The sequence below is a fragment of the Cupressus sempervirens genome, chromosome 6 (genome assembly GCF_028749045.1).
Source record: "Cupressus sempervirens isolate cs-2001-9-10 chromosome 6, ASM2874904v1, whole genome shotgun sequence".
NCBI lineage: Eukaryota > Viridiplantae > Streptophyta > Pinopsida > Cupressales > Cupressaceae > Cupressus > Cupressus sempervirens.
In genome coordinates this window covers 431,998,909-432,023,831 of record NC_143123.1, presented here as the reverse complement: position 1 = coordinate 432,023,831, position 24,923 = coordinate 431,998,909, and the positions used below count along the sequence as shown (strand labels likewise).

Below are 24,923 nucleotides of genomic sequence, written 5' to 3'. Positions count from 1 at the left end.
TGTAGATTGAACCAAGGTTTGAGGACTTAATGAGAACTTGGCAGAACTCATCCAACTCAAGAGTCCTTAGGGCAGTTGAGGTGGGTCAACCAGTACCATTGAGCTGAGTCTGGCCAGATACTTGGCTGATTTCTGCTTCAAGACTCTTGAGTCTTAGGCTCACACTCTTGATTCTTGAGCTTTGTCTCTTCTACTGCCTGAACATAATAGACATTGTTGCTGAAATCCCAAATTTTGAGAGTTTGCGGGTCAAATGAGAGGTGTAATGTTTGAATTATGTCAAATTAGAATTATGTGTTCTCAAAATGGATTGATTTCTTTTTTTGTATAATTATGAGTTCTATTGTTTTTTGGCTGAGTCCATGCTATGTTCCAAGAATTTTGGGTTGTCATGTTGAGTCCAAGTCCAAGTTTTCGAACTTTGGATGGAACAATCAAAAGAAATCAGACTGGACCAATTGAATGGATAGAGGGTGTGTGTGTGTGTGGGGGGGGGGGGGGTGGTTCAGAGAGGCAACATGAGCACCAGGCTAATTCCAATTCTACTTGCATATTGTTGAATTTACCCGAGTTCATTGGAAGTGGCAACCAAGACCTGGTCTTTCACTATAACACTTGTGAAAATGTAAAGAAAAAGCAATGGGCAATTATGCAAAGCATATTAGATGAAGGTGCTTCCAAAAATCTCGATAGGTCTTAAAATTGATTGCTGCATGGCTTTGGAGCATCAATTATATATCCTGCATCGTAACATCAATCACAACCACATTACCCTTTCCTTTACTAATATGTCACCAGAAATGCAACTTGATACTTCTAGCATTTGGATTAGTTTGTTTTGGTAGTTATAATTGCTAAAAAGCACTTTCAAAAATTGGCAAGTGACCCTTGTTTGCTTATAAATCCAATCAAATGAAAACAAATTTATGCCAGTTCAAGATTCATGATGCGCAAGGAGTTGGATTAGTTCTTGACCCTATGAATTCTGATGATACTTTATTTTTTGCAACTTACTGTCTTTGAGTCATTTCCAAACAGGAACGATGCAGGACTGGCTGCTTCTGAGTTGGCGCTGGCTGTTGAAAAGCATGTTTTGGAATCTGGCTCTGTGGACAGTGTAGGGACAACAGGTGTGCTATTCAGTTTTCTTGCTAGTGCTGCCATGGGAAACTTGAAGTTTAGAAAATCATTTTGACTATCATAATTTCTTATTAAAACATGCGACTATATTATTTAATGATATAATTTTATTTTAACTCTAGTGGGGTACTGTACATATATATAATTATTACATGTTTTTGTACTAATGGATCCAAACTCCATTTCAAAACTTTTCTGTACAGGTGAAATGGATTTTTGAGCCCAAATCCGAACCGGTAACTTAGATACCATCTATATGATAACTATTGGAAAATCAAGTACAAAATGACATTTATAGAATATTGCATCAAAATATTAATAATAGCTACACTTGAGTTGTAGCTATCAATTGCTTGCATGGCATAAAACAATTATAAAAGCGTATCCGCTTCAGCTAAATTTGAACTCTTGCAGTCATAAGTTAAGCTATTTAGATACTATCATTTAAAGGTGGCACTCTTTGTAATGCCCCCTTTTGTTAAATCTTATAGAATAGGGAAAATTAACTTTCAATAATCAATTGCAAGAGACTTCTTTCCTTAAAGTCTGAAATAATACTTGAAAAGTAATAATGATTGAAGTATGAATAATAGTATATGATACAACTTCTAAATGATTATTCATATGTTATACAATTGATATGATATATGAGAACAAAATCACTGCTTTCTGATTCAACACTGAGGTATATGCAAAATGTTTCGGCCTATATATCTGCACGTAGTACAATGCAAAGAATGTTAATATTATATCCTCTGTCTCCAATATGACTGATGACAATATGCAAGGATGACCTTTAATATCCAATAGGTGTTTCTGCTAAATAATATTTCGCGATTCTGAATTGACAATGGAAAATATGCTATAATATCTTCCAATCAGTTATAGCAATGTAGTGCTCTTCCTGATTTGGCTTTATAAACCTGCAAGTGTTCTCAATATATACTCCTTACATATATGCAAATATCTCTCTAATTGCTTATAGCAATGAATGATTTGCCACTCCTGATTTGTCTTGATGAGTATGCTATATATATAGTTTATAGTGATATGGTGCTGTTTCTGATTTGTCTTTACAAACTTGCAGTGACGGTGCTTTTCCTGATATTGAACTTGATTTATATTCAACTGATTTGACAGAAGGCTGATTTACTCACTTGAGCAATTCAATATGTACAAGAGATCAAATTATTTGATGAGGATAGAGGGAACGAGTTCAATCTCTCTTATGTATCTTGTATGATGCAAATGGTTGCATTTTAAGATACATGTCTCTTCTTAGCTATGTCTCTCCATAATTAGATCACATCTCCTCATAGATATATCAATTTAATATCTCTTCATGCTTAAGGACTATTTTTTCAGTCTTAACTAATTGCTGTCATTAATTATTCCAATTGCACATGTTGTCTGTTTTAGTCATTATTCTTTGGTCGTTATCTCTTAATCACTGCTATCATTCATGTCACTGTTTATGACTAATCATTCAATTAGTAAACTTCTTCCTTAAGGTGATTGATGCAGAGACAAACTCAACGGAAGCAAAAACAAAAGGACCTAGCACTAGAAAGAGATAGATAATAATATTCTTCTAATTAATTCATCAAATGAACAGTATATACACATGCTCTCCTACAGATTTCTTCTTCCCGTAATTTTAGATCCAAAAACTTTTATCCAGAGCAACTTCACTCAAAAAAATTTGTCCAACTCTAAACCTGAAGACTCCATTTATACAAGCTAAAACAGTCTTGGGAACATTCTAGATTATTACATAGGAAAACTGACCTTATGAGACCAAAACGGCTTACAAAAAGATCTAGATCCTTATCTCTTGCCAAAACGGCTTATAGATTGTTCTAGAACAATATAGAATAGGGTAAATGACCCCACAAGGAACTGTACAAATTCCAAGGTAAACTCCCCCATTCGGCTCGTGCAGAACTAACGCTTGGTAGTGACTAATTGGCATATGTACATTCTTTATTTGGGTGCTTCTACACCATACTCTCGGGGAGAATAAAATCCAAGTCCCTTGGATTGACCTTCCTCTTTCGTGCCTTCCAATTCTTTGGTATTTGCTGTTTGTACTCTTTGACCAGTATTCAAATCAACTATCATATGTGCGTAAACTTTTGCCATATTTAGATAGAACTCTTGCAAACCTACAATGAATGGATTAGATGGAACCTCATTAAATATGACTTCACCAATTTGGGCTACTGTAGGAACTACTACATCCTTTGCTGTGATGTTTTTATGCTGCAATATCTCCATGTGTGGAGACAAATTCATCACTATTGGAGCCTCCTCTATCCTCTTAGCTTCATCACAAGTCTTCTTCCTTGCTGCTAGTATCCTTTTGATAGGCCAAACCACCTTCTTTCTTAACTTCAAATCCCATTTCTTGGTTGCATTAAGGACCATCACATCCAGCTCTTTATGAACCGTTCCATCACAATGCTCATCAACCATTTCAACCTCTTTTCTATCTTCAAAAACTTCTGTATTATAAGTTTCATCAAAAACATGTTGTTGCTCACCTTGTATATCTGCATCACTATGTTCATTTGGTCTGTCAGCATCGATCTGTTCATCTGATATATCAGCATCAATGTGATCAGGTTGTTCTTTCAATAGACAACTCTTCTCTTCCAATGTCTCAATACAAGCTTTTGTAATCTGAATTGGTTGATGCTCTAGATCCGTATTTTCTTTTTCCATATTTTTTTGCAATTCCTCCTTTAGTCGCACTGAATTTTCTTCGTGCTTTCTCAATTCTTGCATTAGGAATTCCATTCGTTCTTTTATCTCTTGATCTATTTTGGCTTCCTCTTCTCTTTTCTTCCTTTTCTCTTCTGCTCTTTTCCTTGTTTCTTCCTTCTTGTTCTGAAAATTCCAATATGAAATCCATGCATCGAATAGTATCTTCTAATCATGAGATAAATCTCTTCTTGTGACCATTGTCTCTTATCTAGGTTCTCTCCACTCAACCTAGTCTTTTGGCCACACTTACAGTTTCTTTCTTCAACCTGTCACAAAATCCAATTCGCCTTAGAAGCTGAAAGCTTTCCCCAAGATTTTCCCAAGCACCTTAGGAGCTTTTCCCAAGCTTTGATACCAAAAATGATGTAGAGATAAACTCAATAGAAGCAAAAACAAAAAGAACCAACACCAGAAAGAGATAGATAATAATATTCTTCTAATTGATTCATCAAATGAACAGTATATACACATGCTCTCCTACAGATTTTTTCTTCCCGTAATTTCATATCCAAAAACTTTCATCCAGAGCAACTTCACTCAAAAAATCCTGTCCAACTCTAAACTTTAAGACTCCATTTATACAAGCTAAAACGGTCTAGGGAACATTCTAGATTATTACATAGGAAAACTGACCCTACAAGACCAAAGCGACTTACAAAAAGATTTAGATTCTTATCTCTTGCCAAAACGAGTTATAGACTGTTCTAGAACAATATAGAATAGGGTAAACTGACCCCACAAGGAACTATACAAATCCCAAGATAAACAACCCCATTCGCTCGTGCAGAATTGATGCTCGGTAGTGACTGATTGGCATATGTACATTCTTTATTTGGGTGCTTCTGCACCAGTGATAGTGGTGATGATAGGTTTTTCTGACATTGACACCAAGTCCATTTGATTGATATTTATAAGCTGATCAATCTGTTGTGATGGTGTTATCATTTGACAACAAACAATACTGATTTTTGAAAAGATACCAAACTGACCCTTTCCCCAAATCTGCAAATAAAACCTCAAACTGGATTTTGAGATACAAGTGTCTTTTACAGCTGGGAATATGCAGCTATAGGTTGAATACTGCTGGGGATATGCTGCAACAAACCATTGAAGATTTCTGATCTATGTTTGCTGATCAAAAAATCACTGATTTTCTGCCCAAGTCTGCGGAAACTCTCTAAACACCCTGATTTCTCCGTAGTACGTCCAAGCTGGATGGTAAAATGAATGTTTCTCTATGCTGTCCGGTTTGCAAGTGGATGGAATTTGATGAATGATGTATTTTCTCTAATAGGTAACAGAACTAATGCATACAAAAGGAAAGGTACTTAACACAAAATGGAAATAAAGAACAATCATATTATATTCATTTCTTAGTCACTGTACACAATAGTATACAATACCAACCTTTCTCAATGAAAGGGATTAATGTTTACATATGGTGTCTGAGGGGTTGCGAAACGAACCATTGCGACCGTGTGATTCCCTCGTATGTGCCAACCGTCTCTAACTACCCATTATGCCAGCAACATCTTCCCCCCAAAAGAAAAGTCGTTTCCTGATGACATACAATTGTACAAAATAAGAGATAATGAACTAAATATATCAAAACAAAGACTAAGGGGGAGGTTGCGTCGCTGGAGTGTCCAACAACTGACGCAACTCATGGACCTGATCCGTTCGAATGCACAAGTCCTTCTATGTCCGTGCGTTGACCTCCACAACCTCCTTCAGTAGAAGTGCTGCCTCCATAGCCTGTGCTTGAGCCGCCTTTAATCCCTTTTCAGCTTGTAACGCTCCGCTAGGGAACCCAAAAGAAATTAACCTTAAGTTTCACTAAGTTTGCCAAACAATTTTTTTGTTTTGAAAGATAATAACTTAACAACAACAGATATAATATAGCGGAAGCAATAACATACACATAACCACATACCATAAAATGGATTACAATTCTTAAGGGTCCCATGACGTTGAATCACTTTTAAGTTTAATTAATACTAAAACCAATATATAACACATCCACATTAGAAAATAACAAGTACGAATCTGTTTAAATAATATACAATTATCTCGAATGTCACTTGGCAATAATCAAAATGCACAATCATCCACTGTACAGGTAATAGGGTATGAAGGGCTGAAAGAACATACATCATAAAATAGACTACATCATCTCTTAAGATCCATGAAATAAAATACAATACAATAGGTATAACCATCCATCATAGTACACAAGAACAGAATGAAAGGAAATACAGAATAGGGAACTCCAGCCACAGCATCAAACTGTCAAATCTCAATGGTAAAAGTAAAAAACACTACCACTGGACCTCTTGGAACCTAAATGGTCCACTCCCACCATGCTGAGGAGATAGTCTCAAGTCCCAAACAGGATAACAAACTCAAATGTCAATTCCAACACCTAGGTCAAGGAAAGCGTGGAAGTAATCTAGCTCAAAGGTACCAAGACACAAATGACATCTAAACCCAGAGGCAACAATGACACCTAGGAAATCTACTATGTAAGTGGGCAAGTGTCATCGCATGAGTCAACTCTAAGGTTACCCTGGTAGCCTCACTGGACTCTGGCCCACTAGTGATTCTATGCGGCACTAGTATCCTTTCGTACTGACTAGGCATACTAACGAAGCAAGGTTGCAACCAAGTGTCCTCTCTACTCCCATCCTAGTCTGTACTAGCACTTGAGGCATGGACGAGGAAAAAAACAATGACTCTTATTAATTCATTTTATTCTCATTTAATGAAATGTTATCACTTATTAACATAACCTACAATGGGTTACCTAGGTAGCCTCTTTAGGGCTCCGACCTCCATTGCAAGCCACCTCCCAACATGACATACAGATAACCTACCCTAAGCTCAATAAAAGCAGAAGGTCTCATAGACCATAAACCACACATCAGTTCTTAAACAAACAACTAGAAGGTATTGAAATATCATTGTTCAAAATCACAGATTTTATCTATACAATCATCTTAACAAAATTGATCCAAAATCAAGTAAACATATACAAAAGTATGACATCACATGACATCACCAAAAGAAAAAAACTCCCTACCTCTGATAGACATCCCAAAACTGGTCAACACTCTAAGTTAACCCCAAACCCAACACACAAGAAAGCATACAACTAACAGTGTAGTTTCATAGTTTTGTTTGGTTTTATAAACACACAATTTGAGTTAACAGTAAGGTTCAAGTTTTTCATTTTGTTGTAAGTTTTCGGTTTGATAAAGTGTACAATTTTCCCCTTACAACTTAACCCATTTTCACTTTTAAATTCAAACACACAACTACCACTAACTCACAAAATCAACATCTCTATTAGGATTATAAAACAAATTAAATAATAAAACAAATTTATTTTAAAATACCAATTAACATCCAATAAAAAATTAATTAATTAATAATAATATTAATTAAATTAATCACAAGCAATATAAACTTTAATTAAAATATTTAATAAATTATAAAAATTTAATAATTAAAAAAACTATTAATAAAAACACTAATTAATAAAATTTTAATTAAATATAATTAAAAAAGATTTAAAACATAAATCGGCGTGATTAGAGGACTGCCGGTCTACAACGAATCTACTGCTGCAACATACTGTTGCTGCAGTAGTACATGCTACACAACAGCATTCATTCACGTCGCCGGGGGGTAAATATGGGGAGGGGAGGTGTGATGTGGTGGCCCGCCTCCCTCCAATATATATATATTTTATTTATTATTTGTTAATTTAAACAAACAAACAAATTTACCCCCCCATTAAATTTCAATTCCAATTTATTCATTTTTTTGATAATTTTCCATTCTAAATCTGATAGGGCAATTAATTGTAAACAATAGAATTTGCATTTTATAAAATTGACTTCTTTTCCAAACCCTACCCATTTTAAAATACCATTCTATTAACAAAACGAGAGTTTCTAAATTCTCAATACTCATATACAAATAATCTCAGAATGAAGAACAATTAAAATTTACGACAAGGGTTTCAATTTAATTAATTCGTTCATAGACATAATTAAGAACAAAAAACAATAAATTTCAAGACAAGGGTTTCAACCAAATTAAAAATTTTGAAAACATATTTATTTTAGACACGAAGAAGACATGAAATTGAAGAATGGAAAACTACTGTACAAATAACCCACAAGATTCTACCTGAATCTGATGATAATATGACAACGCATGGAGCACGCAATTATTTCCCTTTTTTTCTGAAACCCTTCTCGGAAATCGCTCCTCCAAATCTCGGTTATGGAGAAATGAACTCTAAATTGTTAATAAAGACTTTTTCCCCAAATTTAGGGCTTTGATTGTGCAATCATGCGAAAAGCCGTTTTCTTTTATTATTTATTATATTTTAATTTTCATGTGCAACCTTTTGCAAATTTAATGAAAATATCTTTATTAAATAAATTTCTTTCTCTTTAATTAATTCTCGAGACGTTTTTGATAAAAAATATTTATTAACTTAAGCAATAATAATATTTATCATTTATTTAAAAATGATCTCCTAAATATGTTATTATTAAATTAAATAAATATTATTATGCTCCAAGATTAGACTTTAAGTAAATTTTTAAATTTAATTCTTTTATTTAATTAATTTCTCAATAAATTAAATATAATTAAATATTGAATTTTTCTTAATAAAATTTCCATTAAACTAAATCATTAATTATTCTTTTAAATCGATTTAATTATAAACAGAACATCATCATAGACCCACAAGATTGAATATGAAAACCCATAATAAAGTACAAAATACTAGATCAAGCTCAAGGGTTAAAATCACAAATTTATATCACTTGATGAATTTGGAAGGGTAGACAACTCAGATAACTTGTCCTACTTCCTAGGACAATTGGCTTAAGTTTAGGATTTGGACTCGAGAATTATCTCCTCTCTTTCACCATTGAGATACTATGATATGGTACGCTCATCCTAGCAATTCAAGGAAGTTGATACCCAGTATTTGCAATCTGCATAAAATCCATACATGTACATACACATAATCTAAACTAAACAGACAATGGTGGGAAGTGGTGCATCATGTAGATGCCGACTAGCAGGTGACCACGACTCCCTCCTTTAACCATATCAGAAACATCATACATAAAATAAAACATACAAGTACACCATACACATGCAAGTATGAGGTAAGTATCCATAGAAGACACATACAAATAATCTATTTAACTGTCATCATGAAATAACTTGAATCATTGTATACAATCATCATCGAAGAATAATCATGCATACATGAAATAACTAGTACCAAAGTAACTCATCATATAATCAACTGAGTATGAAATAATATCCAACAATCTGGAAATCCAATACCACTAATCATCAAACATAATCATAAAGCTGGCTTAAAAGAGTTCAGTAATAATAACTGAAAAGTAAATTAGGGGTAGGCACTACATCCACCCCCCTGGACTTAGACTTACTCCTAGAAGCCTATAAACAAGTAGGGGTATAAATCTCATAAACTAGATGCATCTTCCATGTAGCTGATGACTCATCAGTAGGATCCCATTGGACCCTTACCTGCTCTATGGTTCGACCCCTGAGGGTCAAATTCCGCTATTGCAGAATGTGAACTGACTCTAAAGTTAGATGCCCGTCCTCTACTTGTAATGCATTCCAATCAAGAATATGTATCACATCAGGAATATGCTAAGTACAGAAACATGGAAAACATCATGAACATGAGCTAGGCTGGGCGGCAATGCAAGACGGTAGGCAACTGGATCTATCCTCTCAAGAATCTCAAATGGTCCCACAAAATGAGGCACTAGCTTCGAACCCTTTCCATAACGGATCAGACTCTTTCGCAGATACACTCTCAAGAAAACTTTCTCACCCACTGCAAACTGCTCATTCGTCCTATAAGCATCAACATACTTCTTCTGTCTATCCTGTGCTGTAGACACGTGCTGACGGATGTGCACTACTTGTTGCTTCATATCTCGAAGCATCTCAAAACCCAACAGGATGCGATCCTCAAGACTGTCCCAACTCAAAGGTGTACGGCATGGACGACAACACAAAGCCTGAAAAGGTGCCATCCCAATAGAACTGTGATATCCATTATTATAAGAAAACTCTACTAGGTAAAGATAGTCCTCCCAAAGAGTTTGTCTGTCCATCACATACATCCTCAGCATATCCTCCAGGACCTGATTCACTCTCTCGGTTTGACCATTTGTCTCTAGGCGATAAGCTGAGTTGAAGTTCAACTGCACTCCAAGATCATGTTGAAAGGATGTCCAAAATGTGGATGTGAATATAGGATCCCTATCTAAAATGATCTTTTAAGGAATACTATGCAATCTCACAATATCACGCATGAAGACATTAGCTACTAAAGCTGCTATGTAGGATGACCTCGTCAGTGAAAAGTGTGCCACCTTAGTCAACTGATCAGCGGTGACCATCATAGCATCATGTCGACCAACAGTCATAGGCAATCCTACATTGAAATCCATGATGATGATATCTCACTTCCATGAAGGAATGAGATTAGGTTGTAAAAGCCTTGCTTGACGCTAATGCTCTGCCTTGACTCTTTGGCACTCAAGACACCTAGCCACGAAATCAGTGATATCATGCTTCATCCCTTTCCAAAAGTATAGATGTCACAAATCGGCATGCATCTTATTGACACCTTGATGTGCTGAGTAAGGTGCACGATGAGCCTCTGATAGGATCAATGTACGAAGCTCATCCAGTAGTGGTACATAGATCCTTCTTGAATAGTGCAAAAGGCCAGCTGAATCCAAGACATACCTTGAAAACCTGTTGTCCAATGGTTTGCCTGAATCTATCTCCATCCTCACCTCCTTATATCAAGTATCTGTAGGGAGTGCCTGAATTATACGGCTCCTCAAATCCACACTAAGAGTCACGGATAGTGTCTCATGTCTCCTACGACTCAAAGTGTTAACTACCATGTTCTCCTTTCCTTGAATATACTTCACCTCGAAGTCATACTCACAAAGAAACTCCATCCAAAGCCTCTGCCTAGCATTTAGATTAGGTTGTGTGAATATGTACTGTAGACTGCGATGATCACTATAAAGCTCAAATCGGTGTCTCAGCAAGAAGTGTCTCCATCTCGCTAGGGCATGAACAACCGCAGCTAACTCAAGATCATGCATAGGATAATTCAATTCATGATCCTTGAGTTTGCACGATTCATAAACAATCACCCATCCACCCTACATCAATACTGCTCCAACCCCCTCTAGGGAAGCATCTGTACATAGCATAAAGTCACTTGCTAGATTAGGCACTGCGAAGATTGATGCACTTGTCAGAAGCTCCTTGAGCTTCTCAAATGCTTCCTCGCATTTCTCCATCCAAACAAACTTATTTCCTTTCCTCTGAAGGGAAGTGATAGGATAAACCACTCTGGAAAAGTTTTGGACGAACCTGTGATAGTAACCGGCTAGACCCATGAAGCTATGAATTTCCGACATGGTAGTGGGTGCAGGCCAATCTACCATTTCCTGGATCTTCATAGGGTCTACAAAGATACCGTCATCTAATATGATATGCTCGAAATACTATATCTTTGATTGAAAGAAATCACACTTCATCGAGTTGGCATAAAGTTGATTATCTCTCAAGCACTACAAAACCAATTGTAGATGTTCCTCATGCTCTTGGAATCTAGAATATATCAAAATATCATCTAAGAACTCAAGCACAAATCGATCAAGATAAGAACAGAACACCCTATTCATCAAACACATTAAAACTAATGAAACATTCATCAACCCAAATGGGACCACTGTGAACTTGTAGTTCTCATAGCGAGTGCAGAAGGCGGTCTTGTGAATGTCAACATCCTGAATGCGAAGCTGATGGTATCCTAACTTTAGATCAATCTTGGAGAACACTGTGGCTCCCTTGATCTGATCAAATAAATCATCAATTCTTGGTAAAGGATACCTGTTCTTTATCATCACCTTGTTCAACTATCTATAGTCAATACACAAGCGCAACGAACCATCCTTCTTCACAAAGAGCATTGGTGCTCCCCATAGAGAAACACTCGGTCGAATACTACCCTTGGCCAGAAGGTCCTCAAGTTGTAGGCGCAACTCACTCAACTCCTGAGTGGTCATTCGATAAGGAGCTTTAGAAATAGGCTCCGCTCCTGGAATAAGATCAATGCTGAAATCAATATCCCTCTTCAGAGGCATACTTGGAATCTCGCTAGGAAAGACATCCACATATTCGTGTAAGATAGGATAGTCTAAAGTCTTCCCTACAGAGTCTCCTTCCTCCAGTTTTCTCATTGTAATGGAAAATACTAGACATCCCTTACAAAAGCTCCGCTTTAATTGCATAGTAGATATCATTTGTAGAGATATAGGTCTCTGGATACCCACAATCTCTGAGTCCTTCCCTTGATCATCTTTACACAATGGTTTTCCTTCTACAATCAATACTAGCTCTATGAGAGCCAAGCCAATCCATACCTAAAACCACGCCATAACAGCCAAGAAGGATGATTCGAAGGTCTACTGACATAACAAACCTTCCTAGGTTTAGTTCACACTACTGCACTAAGGAATCTATGGAAACCCTAGCTCCTGAGGCTAGTTCCACTTGCTAACCCAAGCCCTGCTTTATTGCCTCTAGCTTACATTTAGCAACTATGGATGGTGAAATAAAAGAGTCCATAGCACCTAAATCAAACAAGATGGAGAGAGGTGTACCTCGGATAGCTCCCGTAGTCTCAACTACGATTCCCTGATGATTTGCCTGACGGTGGTTCACCGCTGCAAATACTCTGTGAGATCTACCTGCATCCCCAACTGTAGGCTCAAATGTAGCTAGCCTAGGTCCTAAATAGTGAGATGTATGCTGTGGGTAGTTGGCTGCAATGTGCTCAAACTGTCCACAAGTATAGCATCCTGTGCCACTGCCAGACCCTCTCCCTACTGGAGGTACGCTCGACTGCTAGTGGCTATCCCCACTAGCAAAAGATTGGTTGCTCTGTGTAGGCTGAGTGTTCTGATTTCGCCTATTACATTGTGAGTTACGAAAGTTCCTAGAGTTGGAACAACCACCACTCTGTGCCGGAGGGTATGATCCCTTTTGCTGTTGTTGTTGCTGTTGGTTCTGATTTCTCTTAGGATAAGAGGGTTTCCTGTTGCCACTTGTGTTCTGATTACCCTTGGACTCTGATGCTATAGGCGACCATGTCCTAAGGTGACACTCTGCTCTACCAATATGGCTTGATGTACCGCTTCCTTGAGGGATTTTGGCTGAAAAACCTTAACACCCCTAATGAGACGGTAAGGTGCTGAATAAAATGTTGTGCCATCAGTGGCGAGCTATCACTAATGCTCGCATAAGGTATAAGCTCATAGAATTTCTGCTCATACTTTGCTACGGTCGTAGTGTACTATCTAAGATTGTGGAATTCATCTTCTCTTTGCTGCTGCCATTCCTCTGGTAGGAAGTGCTCACAGAAGTTATCCAAAAAATACTCCCATGTGACTGTAATCATATCTACTCCCAACTTCTCCTTAGTTCCACCATGTGGCACCAAAGAGTTCCAGGTGGGTAATGGCAAACCTGGCTTTGATGTTAGAGTCAAAGTCCTTAATAGCAAAACACCTGTCTAGAGCAATCAGCCACTCCATGGCATTGTTGCATGGTCCCAACTCAGGTTCTGTAGCCTAATCGACCAACATCTCTGGCATCTCCATGGCTGGCCATCCTCTTGCCTCAAAGCAAGAGCGAAAATGCTTGGGACAACTCCTTTGGATATAGGCTCGGATCAACTGCAATTCTCTTTTGCGGGTCAAGGCATGCTGTCCAATGATTCAACCTCTCTCCAACATCGTCTAGAGTCTTAATGCACACCATGGTTCTCTCCACATCCGACCCATAGTCTAGCCCATACTCAGTATCGACATCCTACTCCATATCCATCTCTGCCCCTTTTGTGGCAACAACATCCACCTTTGGTGCACCCCCCTCATTTTTGGACGCAAATTTGGACTATGGCACCCTAAACTCCTATCGTCCTAGAATGGCAGATACTCTAGTCAAGACCTCTCCTCGTTTTAGGGACTGGATGGCAGGACTGACATCTGTAGGAATGAGTCAAAATTGTTGTCTTAAGAACACATTGGCTCGATCCATCACTTCAACACCCTCAACCTCTGGCTGTGTTGGCTCGAACACACTCACAGGTTCGGCCAACAAGGATGAAGTTATAGTAACGACAACCTCTCTACCAATCACCTCAAGTCGAACTTGAGGCTTTGATAATCCACTTTCATCTGGCTCTAGCGCTTGGTGCATCTCCACGAGCCCGTCAACCGGAACTGCAGCTACTAGATTTGGGGCAACTGAATCCATAGGGACGTCCACGACTTGAGTTTCCTCAGGGAAGGCTAGCTGGGATGGCTCCTCGACAACCTCCATCTGCGAAGATACTATTGTGGGCTCCGTCATGGCCGTGTGTGGTATCATAACAATTGGTGCATGCCTTTGGCCGAATGGTGGAATAGGCAACATGGGAGTGGTGGCTATCAAATGCGCCGAAGTAGGCAACTGAGGAGTGAAAAGTGTCCTAGGTGGGGACCCCACATCTGTCTCATCGTTCCCAACCTCAGTTGAAGTACTGTCTCCCTCTGAAACAACCCCACCACTCTCTATGGTATCCTCCCGACCACTATAAGTGTCACCATAGGTGTCTAATTCCTGCATCACCCTCTTTTAGCCAACCATCGTGTCACCCATGTCCAAATGTTGCTAGTAGAATATGGGAGGTTCATCCTTGCCCAACTTGCCTTTCGGCGGAACTTTTAGCACATTTTCTAGAATTTGATGGAGGGTTGCGTCCAAAAAAATCCAATCGCATGGTATGGCATGTAAAAAGTCCGATGCTGCAATGTCATAAACTCCTCCATGCATTCCGCCAAGACTGATGCCCACTCATAGACCAACTCGTTCATAGTCCCATTCATGAAAACTATTTGAGGTAAAGCAATGTTAGAAGCCCTGCTAGCCCCTGTTAGCTGACTTTTGACAATGTCCATGATACAATGCTAGATCCCTTCCTTGATAAATTACCATTGCATTCCACGAACTTCTGGTGCCTTTTAGGGCTGAACTCCGCCAAGACCGATGCCCACTCATAGACCAACTTGTTCATAATCCCATTCATGAAAACTATTTGAGGTAAAGCAATGTTGGAAGCCCTGCTAACCCTTGTTAGCCAACTTTTCATGATGTCCATGATACAATGCCAGGGCCCTTCCCTGATAAAATACCATCGCATTCCACAACTTATGGTGCCTTTTAGGACCGAATTGAATTCCTTTGGTGTGAGGTCACAACCAACCAACTTAATCTAGTGTTCTTTCCTGTCCAGTGGGAGCTTATGATTTTTTGTTACCACTTTACATCCGCCTTGCCCCGGGATACTGAATACTCTTGTAAAATCATGAGCTTTGAATGAAACTATAATGGGATGTTTCTTATACTCAAAGGAACTTTGCCAACTATACCTGTCATAAGGTTCAATTGCGCAACACCTGCTCAAATAGTCGAATAGAAAAGATAGGCAGTTGGATTGTCCAATGTACCTGTGCACGGACCAGTATTTGCTTGATGAGGTCTACCTCTAGTGTCTCCTACCACCATCTCCGATGCTCAATGCCGTTCAAACATTCAAACTTTATGGTGAGATGAGAAATGTCGGCCTTCTGTGATGATTCCTGCACTTTAGGACGCACCTTTTGCTTCTTGCTACTTGATGCTCTTGGTCTTGCAACACAAACTCCTGAGGCCAAAACTCTTGCACTTTCATCCATCTCAGAACTATTCCCCTTCAACCAATCCTTCCATTGTCATCTTTTCCCTGTGGATTGCATACTTTAAACTGATCAAACATTTATTGTCCGTGTAGTGCAACAATACGGTTAGGGGATGATTTTTGCGGTGTCCAACTCCTTCCCGCGATAGTTTGTACGCGGCCCTTGTCTATTGCTCTTCTTCCTTTGCCATATTTGTTCGCTGGCTTGTCTTTCTTCCCTGCAGCGATATGGAGTTGGTCTCCGGTTGTCCCTTCTCCGTGGACTTATGATGCCAATTTTACCATCTTTCCTCCTCCTGCTTCCGCTTCTCAATGCGGCCTTTTATTCTCTCCTTTGTGGTTGGTGATTATGTTTATGGTTCTCTGTTGTATCACCCAATGTGTTCTCCCCAGTATGGAGTGCCCTTTACAACCAATGTCTTTTTCCTATCACTCCCCCATGTCTTTTTTCTATCACTCCCCCGCATCTTTTCTATCACTCCCTCGTGTCTTTTCCTATCATTCCCTTGCAGCATATCATGAAGACAAACTTGTGTCCACGGAACATTTTGGCTTTTGTTTAAATTTTAAACTAGTGGATCTTGTCAATTTGCTTGGCTCCCTTCATGGCATTGGTGGTAGATTTTGAGTTTCCAGCCATTGACCAAGTCGGCGAACTCCTGTTCGTCAAGTGTCCACAGCTTGATTGCTTCATTGTTGCCGACTTCCCATACTTTGTAGGGTCATAGCCATTTTACCTCGAACTTCCCAAGCTTAATCTCATTGCGTCCATTGTATTTTAGTACCAACTGTCCAGGCGAAAATCTTGTCTGCTTCAGATGCTTATCATGCCAGACCTTTTGATGAGTTTGGGCCACCTTAGTTGCCCATTATGGCATCAGTCTTCGTTCATCCACCTTGTTCAGTGTATACAATCACTCTCAAAGGCTTTCCATATCACCCAACCTATTATCAATTGCTATCTGAAGGCTTGGAACCATGAATTCTACTGGGAGTACCGCTTCTTGTCTAAACATTAATTGGAATGGCGTTTGTCTGGTTGTTACTTTATACGTTGTGTGGTATGCCCAAAGTGTTGATGACAGTTTCTCTTCCCAATCAGCTTGTTTGACCTCACATGACTTATAGATGACGAACACAAGGATTTTATTTGTTGTCTCCGTCTGACCATTGACCCTCGGGTAGTATGGACTCAACAGGGAATGGAGTTTTTTAAACTCGGTCGTGAGCAAGCGAATCACATGGTCGACGAAGTGACCTCCTCTATCACTTGTCAAATAAATAGGGATGCTATAGTGCGTGATGATCTGTTCATAGATGAACTTTGTTGTGCTGACAGCCGAGTTGTCTCGTAAAGCTCTTGCCTCGATCCACTTCGTCAAATACTCCATTGCTGCCATGATGTAGTGGCACCTCCGAGTCCTCTTTGGCTTAAGGGGTCCCAAAAAATGTAAGCCCCATCGTTAAAACAATTCTTGGGCATGTGATGGATTTAGTGGCATGAAATCCCGCTTCAAGGGTTTACCCACATGATGGCAAGTGTCACAGCTTATTACACACTCCCTGGCATCATTATTATAATGTAGGCCACCATAGTCTTGCGAGGAGTATCTTCCTTGCCGTTATGTCTGGTCCCATATGCCCTCCTGTTAAACCTTCATGGGCTTCTTGAAGGACACTTAGTACCTCCTCCATGACACATCTTCTCGATATTTGGTCTGGCCCCATTTTGTACAACAAACCATTGATTAGAGAAAAAGTTCTACTCGTCAGTACTAATTTTCATTTTTCTCCTGGTAGCATCTCTCTCAGAAATTGTGAAGTGGGGAGGTACTAGCAGATGCTTTTGTACCACTTTGGAAGGATGGCTTTACGGAATAGATACATTTTTGGGAAGTCATCATTGACTCCTTCTGGCAGCTCCCCCGATTTGATTCGAGAGAGTTGATCAGTTGTGACATGGCTCTTCCCCAGTCATACCACGATTGTGAATGTAAATTCTAGAAGTAGCAATAGCCACCGACTCACCCTCCCCTGAATAATGGGTTTGTTTACAAAGTACATCAATGCCTGATGGTCTACATAGAATATGAAGGGCATTGCTAGTAGATAATGTCTAAATTTTTGCATGGCGTAAACCATTCCTAGAGCCTCTTGCTCCGTTGTGCTATAGCTCCTTTCTGCCCTTGATAACAATCTATTGCCAAAATAGATAGGATGATCTAGGCGATGATCACCCATTTGTCCAAGTGTTGCACAAATCGCAAAGTTGGAGGCATCTACATGCACGTGAAACTCTTTTTCCCAATTTGGTACGCCAAGATATGTGCCCCTAGCAACCTCGTCTTCAATTGGAAGGAGGTTTCCTACTCCGTACCCCAAACATAAGGTTCTCCTTTTCTTATCATCCTGTCGAGGGGGCATGAAACTTGGGCAAAGTTCTTTATAAACCTTCGATAATACCCAATGTGTCCCAAAAACGATTTTACCCCATTGACATCAGTCGGCGCTTCCATCTCTACTATCACACATACCTTGTCAGGATCAGTTTTAAGTCTAGTCTTGCATACAATGTGCCCAACAACTTACCCTGAGGTACCATGAATGTACACCTTATTGGGTTCAAGGCTAGCCTTGCCTGACGACACCTTTCCATGCATTCTCCTACTGCTGCTAAATGCGTGTCTTGCCCACTAAAGATAGACCAGTCGCCTAAGAATGCACGAAAGTTTTCTACCAACATTTTATTAAAGATATGAAGGATTATCCTTTGGAAGGTTGCCGGTGCATTACACAACCCAAAAGACATCCAGTTATATGCATACACATTGTCTTCCACCACAAAAGTGGTCTTCAACTTATCCTCGTTGGCGATTGATATTTGGTTATAACTAGAGAACCCGTCCATAAATGAATATATTTTGTGCCCAACAACCTCTTCCACTATTGTGTCTATGAATATTATAGGAAAAGGGTCCTTTATACTGACCGCATTTAAGTAGCGGAAATCAACATAGATCCTAATCTGATTCGCCTCCTTTTTCAATGATATCACAACTGGCGAGAGCCATTTGCTTGTTTCTACTTGAAATATGATTCTTGCCTTCAACATACATTGTATCTTTTCAGCCACCCTTGGTGCGTAATTCTTATTCATCCTGTATGGTCTTGTTTGCACAGGTACAACTCTCGACACTAGGGGTATACAGTGTACGCATAATTCCAGTGGGACACCCTTCAGGTCCTTGTAACTCCAGGGGAACACATCTTTATATTCCATGAAGATATTAAATGTTGTTGTCTTCAACACAAGATTCCAGTCATCACCAACCAGTATGTTGCACGGGTTTTCTGCGTCCCCAAGATTCGTAACTCGTACAGATGGCTCTTTGTACTTTATTAGTTTCCCTGTGTCGAAGTTGTGAGCCAATCTTTCATTTACCTTGGCTTCTCCTTCCTTATATTCTTCGTACTCCGGCGGGAACACCTCATTTTCTTCTTCATCTATTCTATCTATTGCTAGCATATTGCAACTTGGAAATATCTCGTAATCTTCCATTTGCCAATGGAATAGTCCATTCAAGGAATCCAAGTCGTCATCCGAACATCTTTGTAGTTCCAACACACCTTCATCATTAGGCTCCATGTTGTTCCTTCCCTCATCTCTTCTAGCAGATTCTCTGTCGGACTCTAACTCTGAAGCCTCTCCTCGCTCACCATCTGAGTACGAAGATCAACAACAAATTTCCTCCCACCGTTTTCAAACGAGAACTTGTTTTTCTTCCAATTATGGTTCGTCCTTGCTACTACTAACCATCCCCTTTTGAGTATGGCATCATACCCCTTCTTTTTCAATGGAATTACAATAAAATCCAACACAAAAGGTTGGCTTTTGAATGTGACGGGTTGTTCGGATGGAATTAATTCCATGTTTGTTTGCACTGAGTAGGTTGAAGTTGGGAGACCATTGGGTAGGCTTCCCAAGTTTATTCCATGTTTCTTTCGAAAGCACGATTACTCCCTACCCTCCATCAATGATGGTCTCGATGAGAATTTTCCCAACGATACCCATCTCAATGACCACAGGGTACCATCCATTGTTCAACGTTAGTATCATAGGTTCTATGGCTGATCCTCCAGCAACGTTTGGTTGCTATGTACTTGGTGGAATGGTGCAAGTATTCAACAATGTTGTTTTCAACTGGGGTATCATGTGGAGGAGGTCTTGTATCTTGATTGGAACCTCCATTTGTAATATCCATCCCAACATGTTGTTCTCAAACTCTGTCCGTCCTGATGTACTTGTAGCCGCGCAGGAATCCTCCTTGGCTTTCATTGCCTTCTCTATTTCCTCCTTCGCTTCTCGTATTCTCTGCTTTTCTGTGTAAGGATCAAGGTACGTGGCTTGCTTTGCTTGATTACGAGTGACTACCAATTCGTCTTTTTCATCAATGTTGAGTAAGTTCACCCATGGTTCCAGACAATTGGCTTCCTTGTGATCTCCAAGACCACACCATTGACACAATTTCTGTGGTGTGTCATTCTTCTCGCAATCTCGAGCAAAGTGGCCCCATTGGTTGCATGCCCGATACTGAATTATTAGCCGGCCCTTCGAGTCATATTGTATCTAGCTTTTGTTTTCGTTACCTCCTCTTCCTCTGCGCCAGTTATTTTGGAACCTACCAGATGATGCATTATTTGTTTGTTGATTGGTGGTGGCTGCCCTAGAGGTAGGTGGTTGCTCCTAGGTGAAGAGTACCTGGGGCCCTCTTGTCCGTAAGTTATATGGGCAGTCTTTGGTAGAGTGGCTCATCACCTAAGAAATGTCACATATTGACTTCTTAGGACATGCTCCTTTTGTGTGGTCGTTTCCTTTGCACCCTATGCACCATAATTCTCCATCTTCACTCCATTTGACATCTCCCTTCATTGTTTTGAATTCCCGCATCATATGCTCCATATCTTTTTGCAGTGTTTGTACTTTTTTATTGGGTTCCTCATCGCTGCTAGTATCCTCATCAGACAATTCATCACTTCCAGACGATGACTTGCTTTTCTTCTTCTTCTTTAGTGTTTTGTTTTCACTTTCCAAATTCATAGCTTTGTCGTATGCATCTTCATATGACGTCAGCAGTACTATCCTCATTTTTCTTCTCAAAGATGCATTAAGTCCATCAAAGAACCATCTTTTCTTCAATTCGTCTATGGGTTGGGTTTCCATTTTCTTGAGAAACTCCTTCAACCTTCTATTATGGAGTCAGACAATTTCCTTTCTCCCTTTCTTGGCACTGTAGATTTCTGTGACAATCTCATTATTGTTGCGAAGCAATTTGAATTCCGCATGGAATGCCTTCTTGAGGTCAGCCCATGAACTTATTTTTGTTTTGTCCATGTCTGAGTACCAGTCGATGGCAACACCCTTTAGGTTTGCAAGAAATTGGTTAAGCCATTCTTAGTGATCGGTCACCCCATTTGCCACCTAGACAGTTTCGTAGGTACAACAATGTTTGATAGGATCATTCTTCCCATCACCAGTAAACTTGGGTAGTTTCTATTTCTGCGACATGTTTCGTCGCAACATTTGACCTACTTGTTATGTTTCTGAAGTACTAGGATTGGATCCTGGAGGGTTTCCCCGACCACCATACACTGTCCTTCTAACACTTCTCGCTGCCTTGGTGTCTTCGGCCTCCTTCGCTTTCTCTTCCTCTTCTTGTCAGATGTTTTCCCTTGGTTTTCTTCTGCCTGAGGTGTGATGGATAGATTTAGCAATTGTTCACACGTCTCTTCTATCAAATTCAATCCCTGTCATGTCTCTGCCAAAAGTTCCTCACTACTTCTCGCTCGTCGGCGTTCTGGCAAACCGAACCGATCTCCTTTGGTCACTACTCCTCCCACAGTACCCTCGTGGTCACCCTCCATGACACCTTCATAGTTTCCTTCGGCGAGTTGATTTAACCTTCGTCATCGCTCGGTTTGCTATGCAAGAATTAAGGCTTGATGTTTGGCTTGTACAACATCGATTTGTTCTCTTCTATTTCTATCCTTATTTAGTGTGTTTGGCATATATGCTTTTCATAGGTGAATTTGAAAACAACACATGTATAAAAGAACACTTTTATTAATATAGAGTCTCCATACATCTGTACGATTGTTACAGAGGTTAGTGCTCTTTTCCCTCACACATTACGCACATTCCCACAACCTCGGGCTCATGGGTGGGGCCGTCGGTGGCTTCCATCACACTCTTCCGATTCTTGTCGGATGCGTTCCCGAAAGTTCTGAAGGGTCTATTGCCTTCGTTGTTCCTGTTCAATCTCCTTACGTTGTTGTCACTATGCCAGAAAGGCTTGTGCAAATAGTCTGGGACACTAATGTAGCAGTCAGTTGGTAGTGGGGTTCACATTGAGGGAGTCCCACATTGTGTCCTCTAGAACCTCTTCCTGTATGGCTTCTCTCTACACAAAGGTTTCCATGCTCAAGCGGAATAAAATGTGGAAGTTCTCCATTAGTTCGTGCTCTCCCTTGAACAACTTGGGAATTTCATTTTCATTCACTCTCATGTTCTCCTCCAGAGGTATTCCCATTGACTCTATGTGTAGTATGCCATTGCTTGCGTCGCTCTCCCGAATTTGAAATGACAACGGTGCCAAATGTTTTCCCTAATAGATAACATAACTAATGCACACAGAAGGAAAGGTACTTAACACAGAATGGGAATAGAGAACAATCATATTATATTCATTGCTTAGTCACCATACACAATAGTATTCAATACCAACCTCTTTCAATGAAAGGGAATAATGTTTACATATAGTGTCCGAGGGGTTGCGAGGCTAACCATCGTGATCGTGTAACTCCATCAGATGTGCCAACTGTCTTTAATTGCCCATTATCCCGGCAACATGACACACTGTAAATTGCTGTTTTGCAAGTAATTGACTGAAAGTTGCCCTCTCCCAAATCAGGTCTAAACAATTCACTAAACAATTGGGTCGATTATGAATGACCTGGTCTATAGAATTTTTCTTGTCGAAACCCTTGGGTGATCTCATACACCTATAGGCCTTTGATTTTTGAGAGATTTAGTTCTTTGAAATAGATCCATTGAAAAACCTCTTCAGAGAGCTCTTTACACAATGTTGGTGTAAAAATGAATCCAAGATATCTTACATTTGCCTTTATAATTCCATTTATTTGATTGAATTTCCCCTCCAAGTCCATTTGAACTTAATAGAGGTTCGATTCATGTAGAGGGCCATTTTCTCATTAAGAGGTGGCTATCCCATTCCTTATGAATTGTTTTAATTACCTAGTGACTTGTGCCCATTATCCCCCTTTCATTACACATTATTTTTATAATATAAGTGTTTATAATAATCACTTATTATTATTATTTTTTTAAGACTAACTGATAACATGGTTCCTTTAACTAACTGTAGTTGAAGTATATAAACTTGCTGACAATTTGGCAAGGAATTCCAATAATTTGCAATTACCCAATTCTACTTCAATCAGTCAATGAAACATAACCATTTTTGCCAACAAACCAAATTACAATATAAATAATAACTAATGTATGTTATGTTCAATTTGTGTGCATTAATCCTACTAATGCTACCCTTCCAATTGACTCTGAAATACTAGAATTTTGAGTGATGTCTCCCCCAAATTAATTGCATTTTTGTGTCAAGAAGAAACTACTGTGAGAGGTTCTTTTATTTAAACGACTCCTTTTGGAGTGGCTTTAACAAATTTGATGATCCATAAACGATCTGAGCACTCCCAACTGTTCTTTCTATTTGTGAGCTGCTTATTTTGTTCCCCATTTCTATTGTCAATTTATCCCCTTCCAACATCCTCATAGTTGATGAAACTCATCTTTCCATTGCTGCTACTAGGAAAATAAATAAATATAGACGATCCCAAAACAAATTTACAAAATCTATAATTAAAAAATAAAGTCAATAATGTTATACATGGCACATGCAAACTAACAAAGAAAAATAAGAAGTGATTAAAGTTTTCAAATTTTTTTAGATGTTGAAATTTTATTAATAAAAGAAAAGATTGGAATGGATTGCACATGCCTTGTTTAATGTTAATCTAATATGATTCAACAACAAATCTTAATTCCTTGGATGCATATTGGTTTCTTGTTGCGCGTTTTCTGCTACCGTTATCCTTTTTTATCCAAATTGCAAAATTGACAGAATAAGGATCAACAAAGTAGCATTAGCTTGGGGAGATTTGGTGAGTGCTCCTCAATTTTTCACTTTTAAATAGAATTCTATTATTTAAAAATTTTTAAACATCTCCCTGCGATTAGGGATGTCTTAATGTTTTTGGGACAGCCAAGACGTGCCCCTGACATGAAGTAGATGTCCCAAGTGCTTAGGGGATGCCAATGTGTCTCCACATTGTTGATTTTCTGTAGTGTTCAGCACATTCGTAGATGTTGTGGTGACATTGAAACCTCCTTTGTACTTGGGAAAATTGTGGAAATGCCTGTGGCATGTTAAGAGAGCTCTAAAGCATCAATTTTTGCAGAAATAGAAGGAAGCAAGGGTACAGGATGGGGATGCTTTTTCCTTGAAATGTATTGGATGTCCCAGATGGCTTAAAGACATTGGGAGTGCATCCCTGTGTATCACCTGGCTCAACAAAACTGTTTTAGTTGAATAAAAGGAAAAATAACCAAAGCGTAGGAATATTTATAGCACAAGAGCTTCAAATTTCACTTGCTTTGTCATCATTTGGATGGTTATTCAAACTTACAGCTTTGTCACAGAATCTTAAATGCATATGCTAAAAGATAGCAATTGAATACTTTACAAGATAATTCGAGTCCATTATTTTTGGGTAAAACCTCTTGCAAAGTTTTATTTTTCATCAATGAATTAATATAAGTTGAAGGAACAATTCTCTCTTTAAATCTACTGAAGTGGTCCTTAACAACGGTGGAATCTGCATTGGGACAACCTTTGTATACCATGAGTTAATGTGGCTGTCAATAGATCATGAAAAGGGTCACCAAATTATTCCTAGAGTGTTGATTCAATTTTCCATGACCATACTTAAAAACAGTGGAACCTTGTAAGAACCCCAAATTCTCCTTCACATACAT

The 24,923-nt window shown here is 39.1% G+C and overlaps 1 protein-coding gene across 2 annotated transcripts in view; it reads left to right on the top strand.

Moving 5' to 3' along the window:
* Positions 1–24,923, top strand: part of UAH (ureidoglycolate amidohydrolase) — a 327,116-nt gene that overhangs the window by 158,138 nt on the left and 144,055 nt on the right. For both annotated transcript variants that reach the window (XM_089788436.1, XM_089788437.1), the window contains exon 8: positions 1,039–1,130. In XM_089788436.1, coding sequence (XP_089644562.1) covers positions 1,039–1,130 — 92 coding nt within the window. The remainder of the gene's footprint in view (positions 1–1,038; positions 1,131–24,923) is intronic.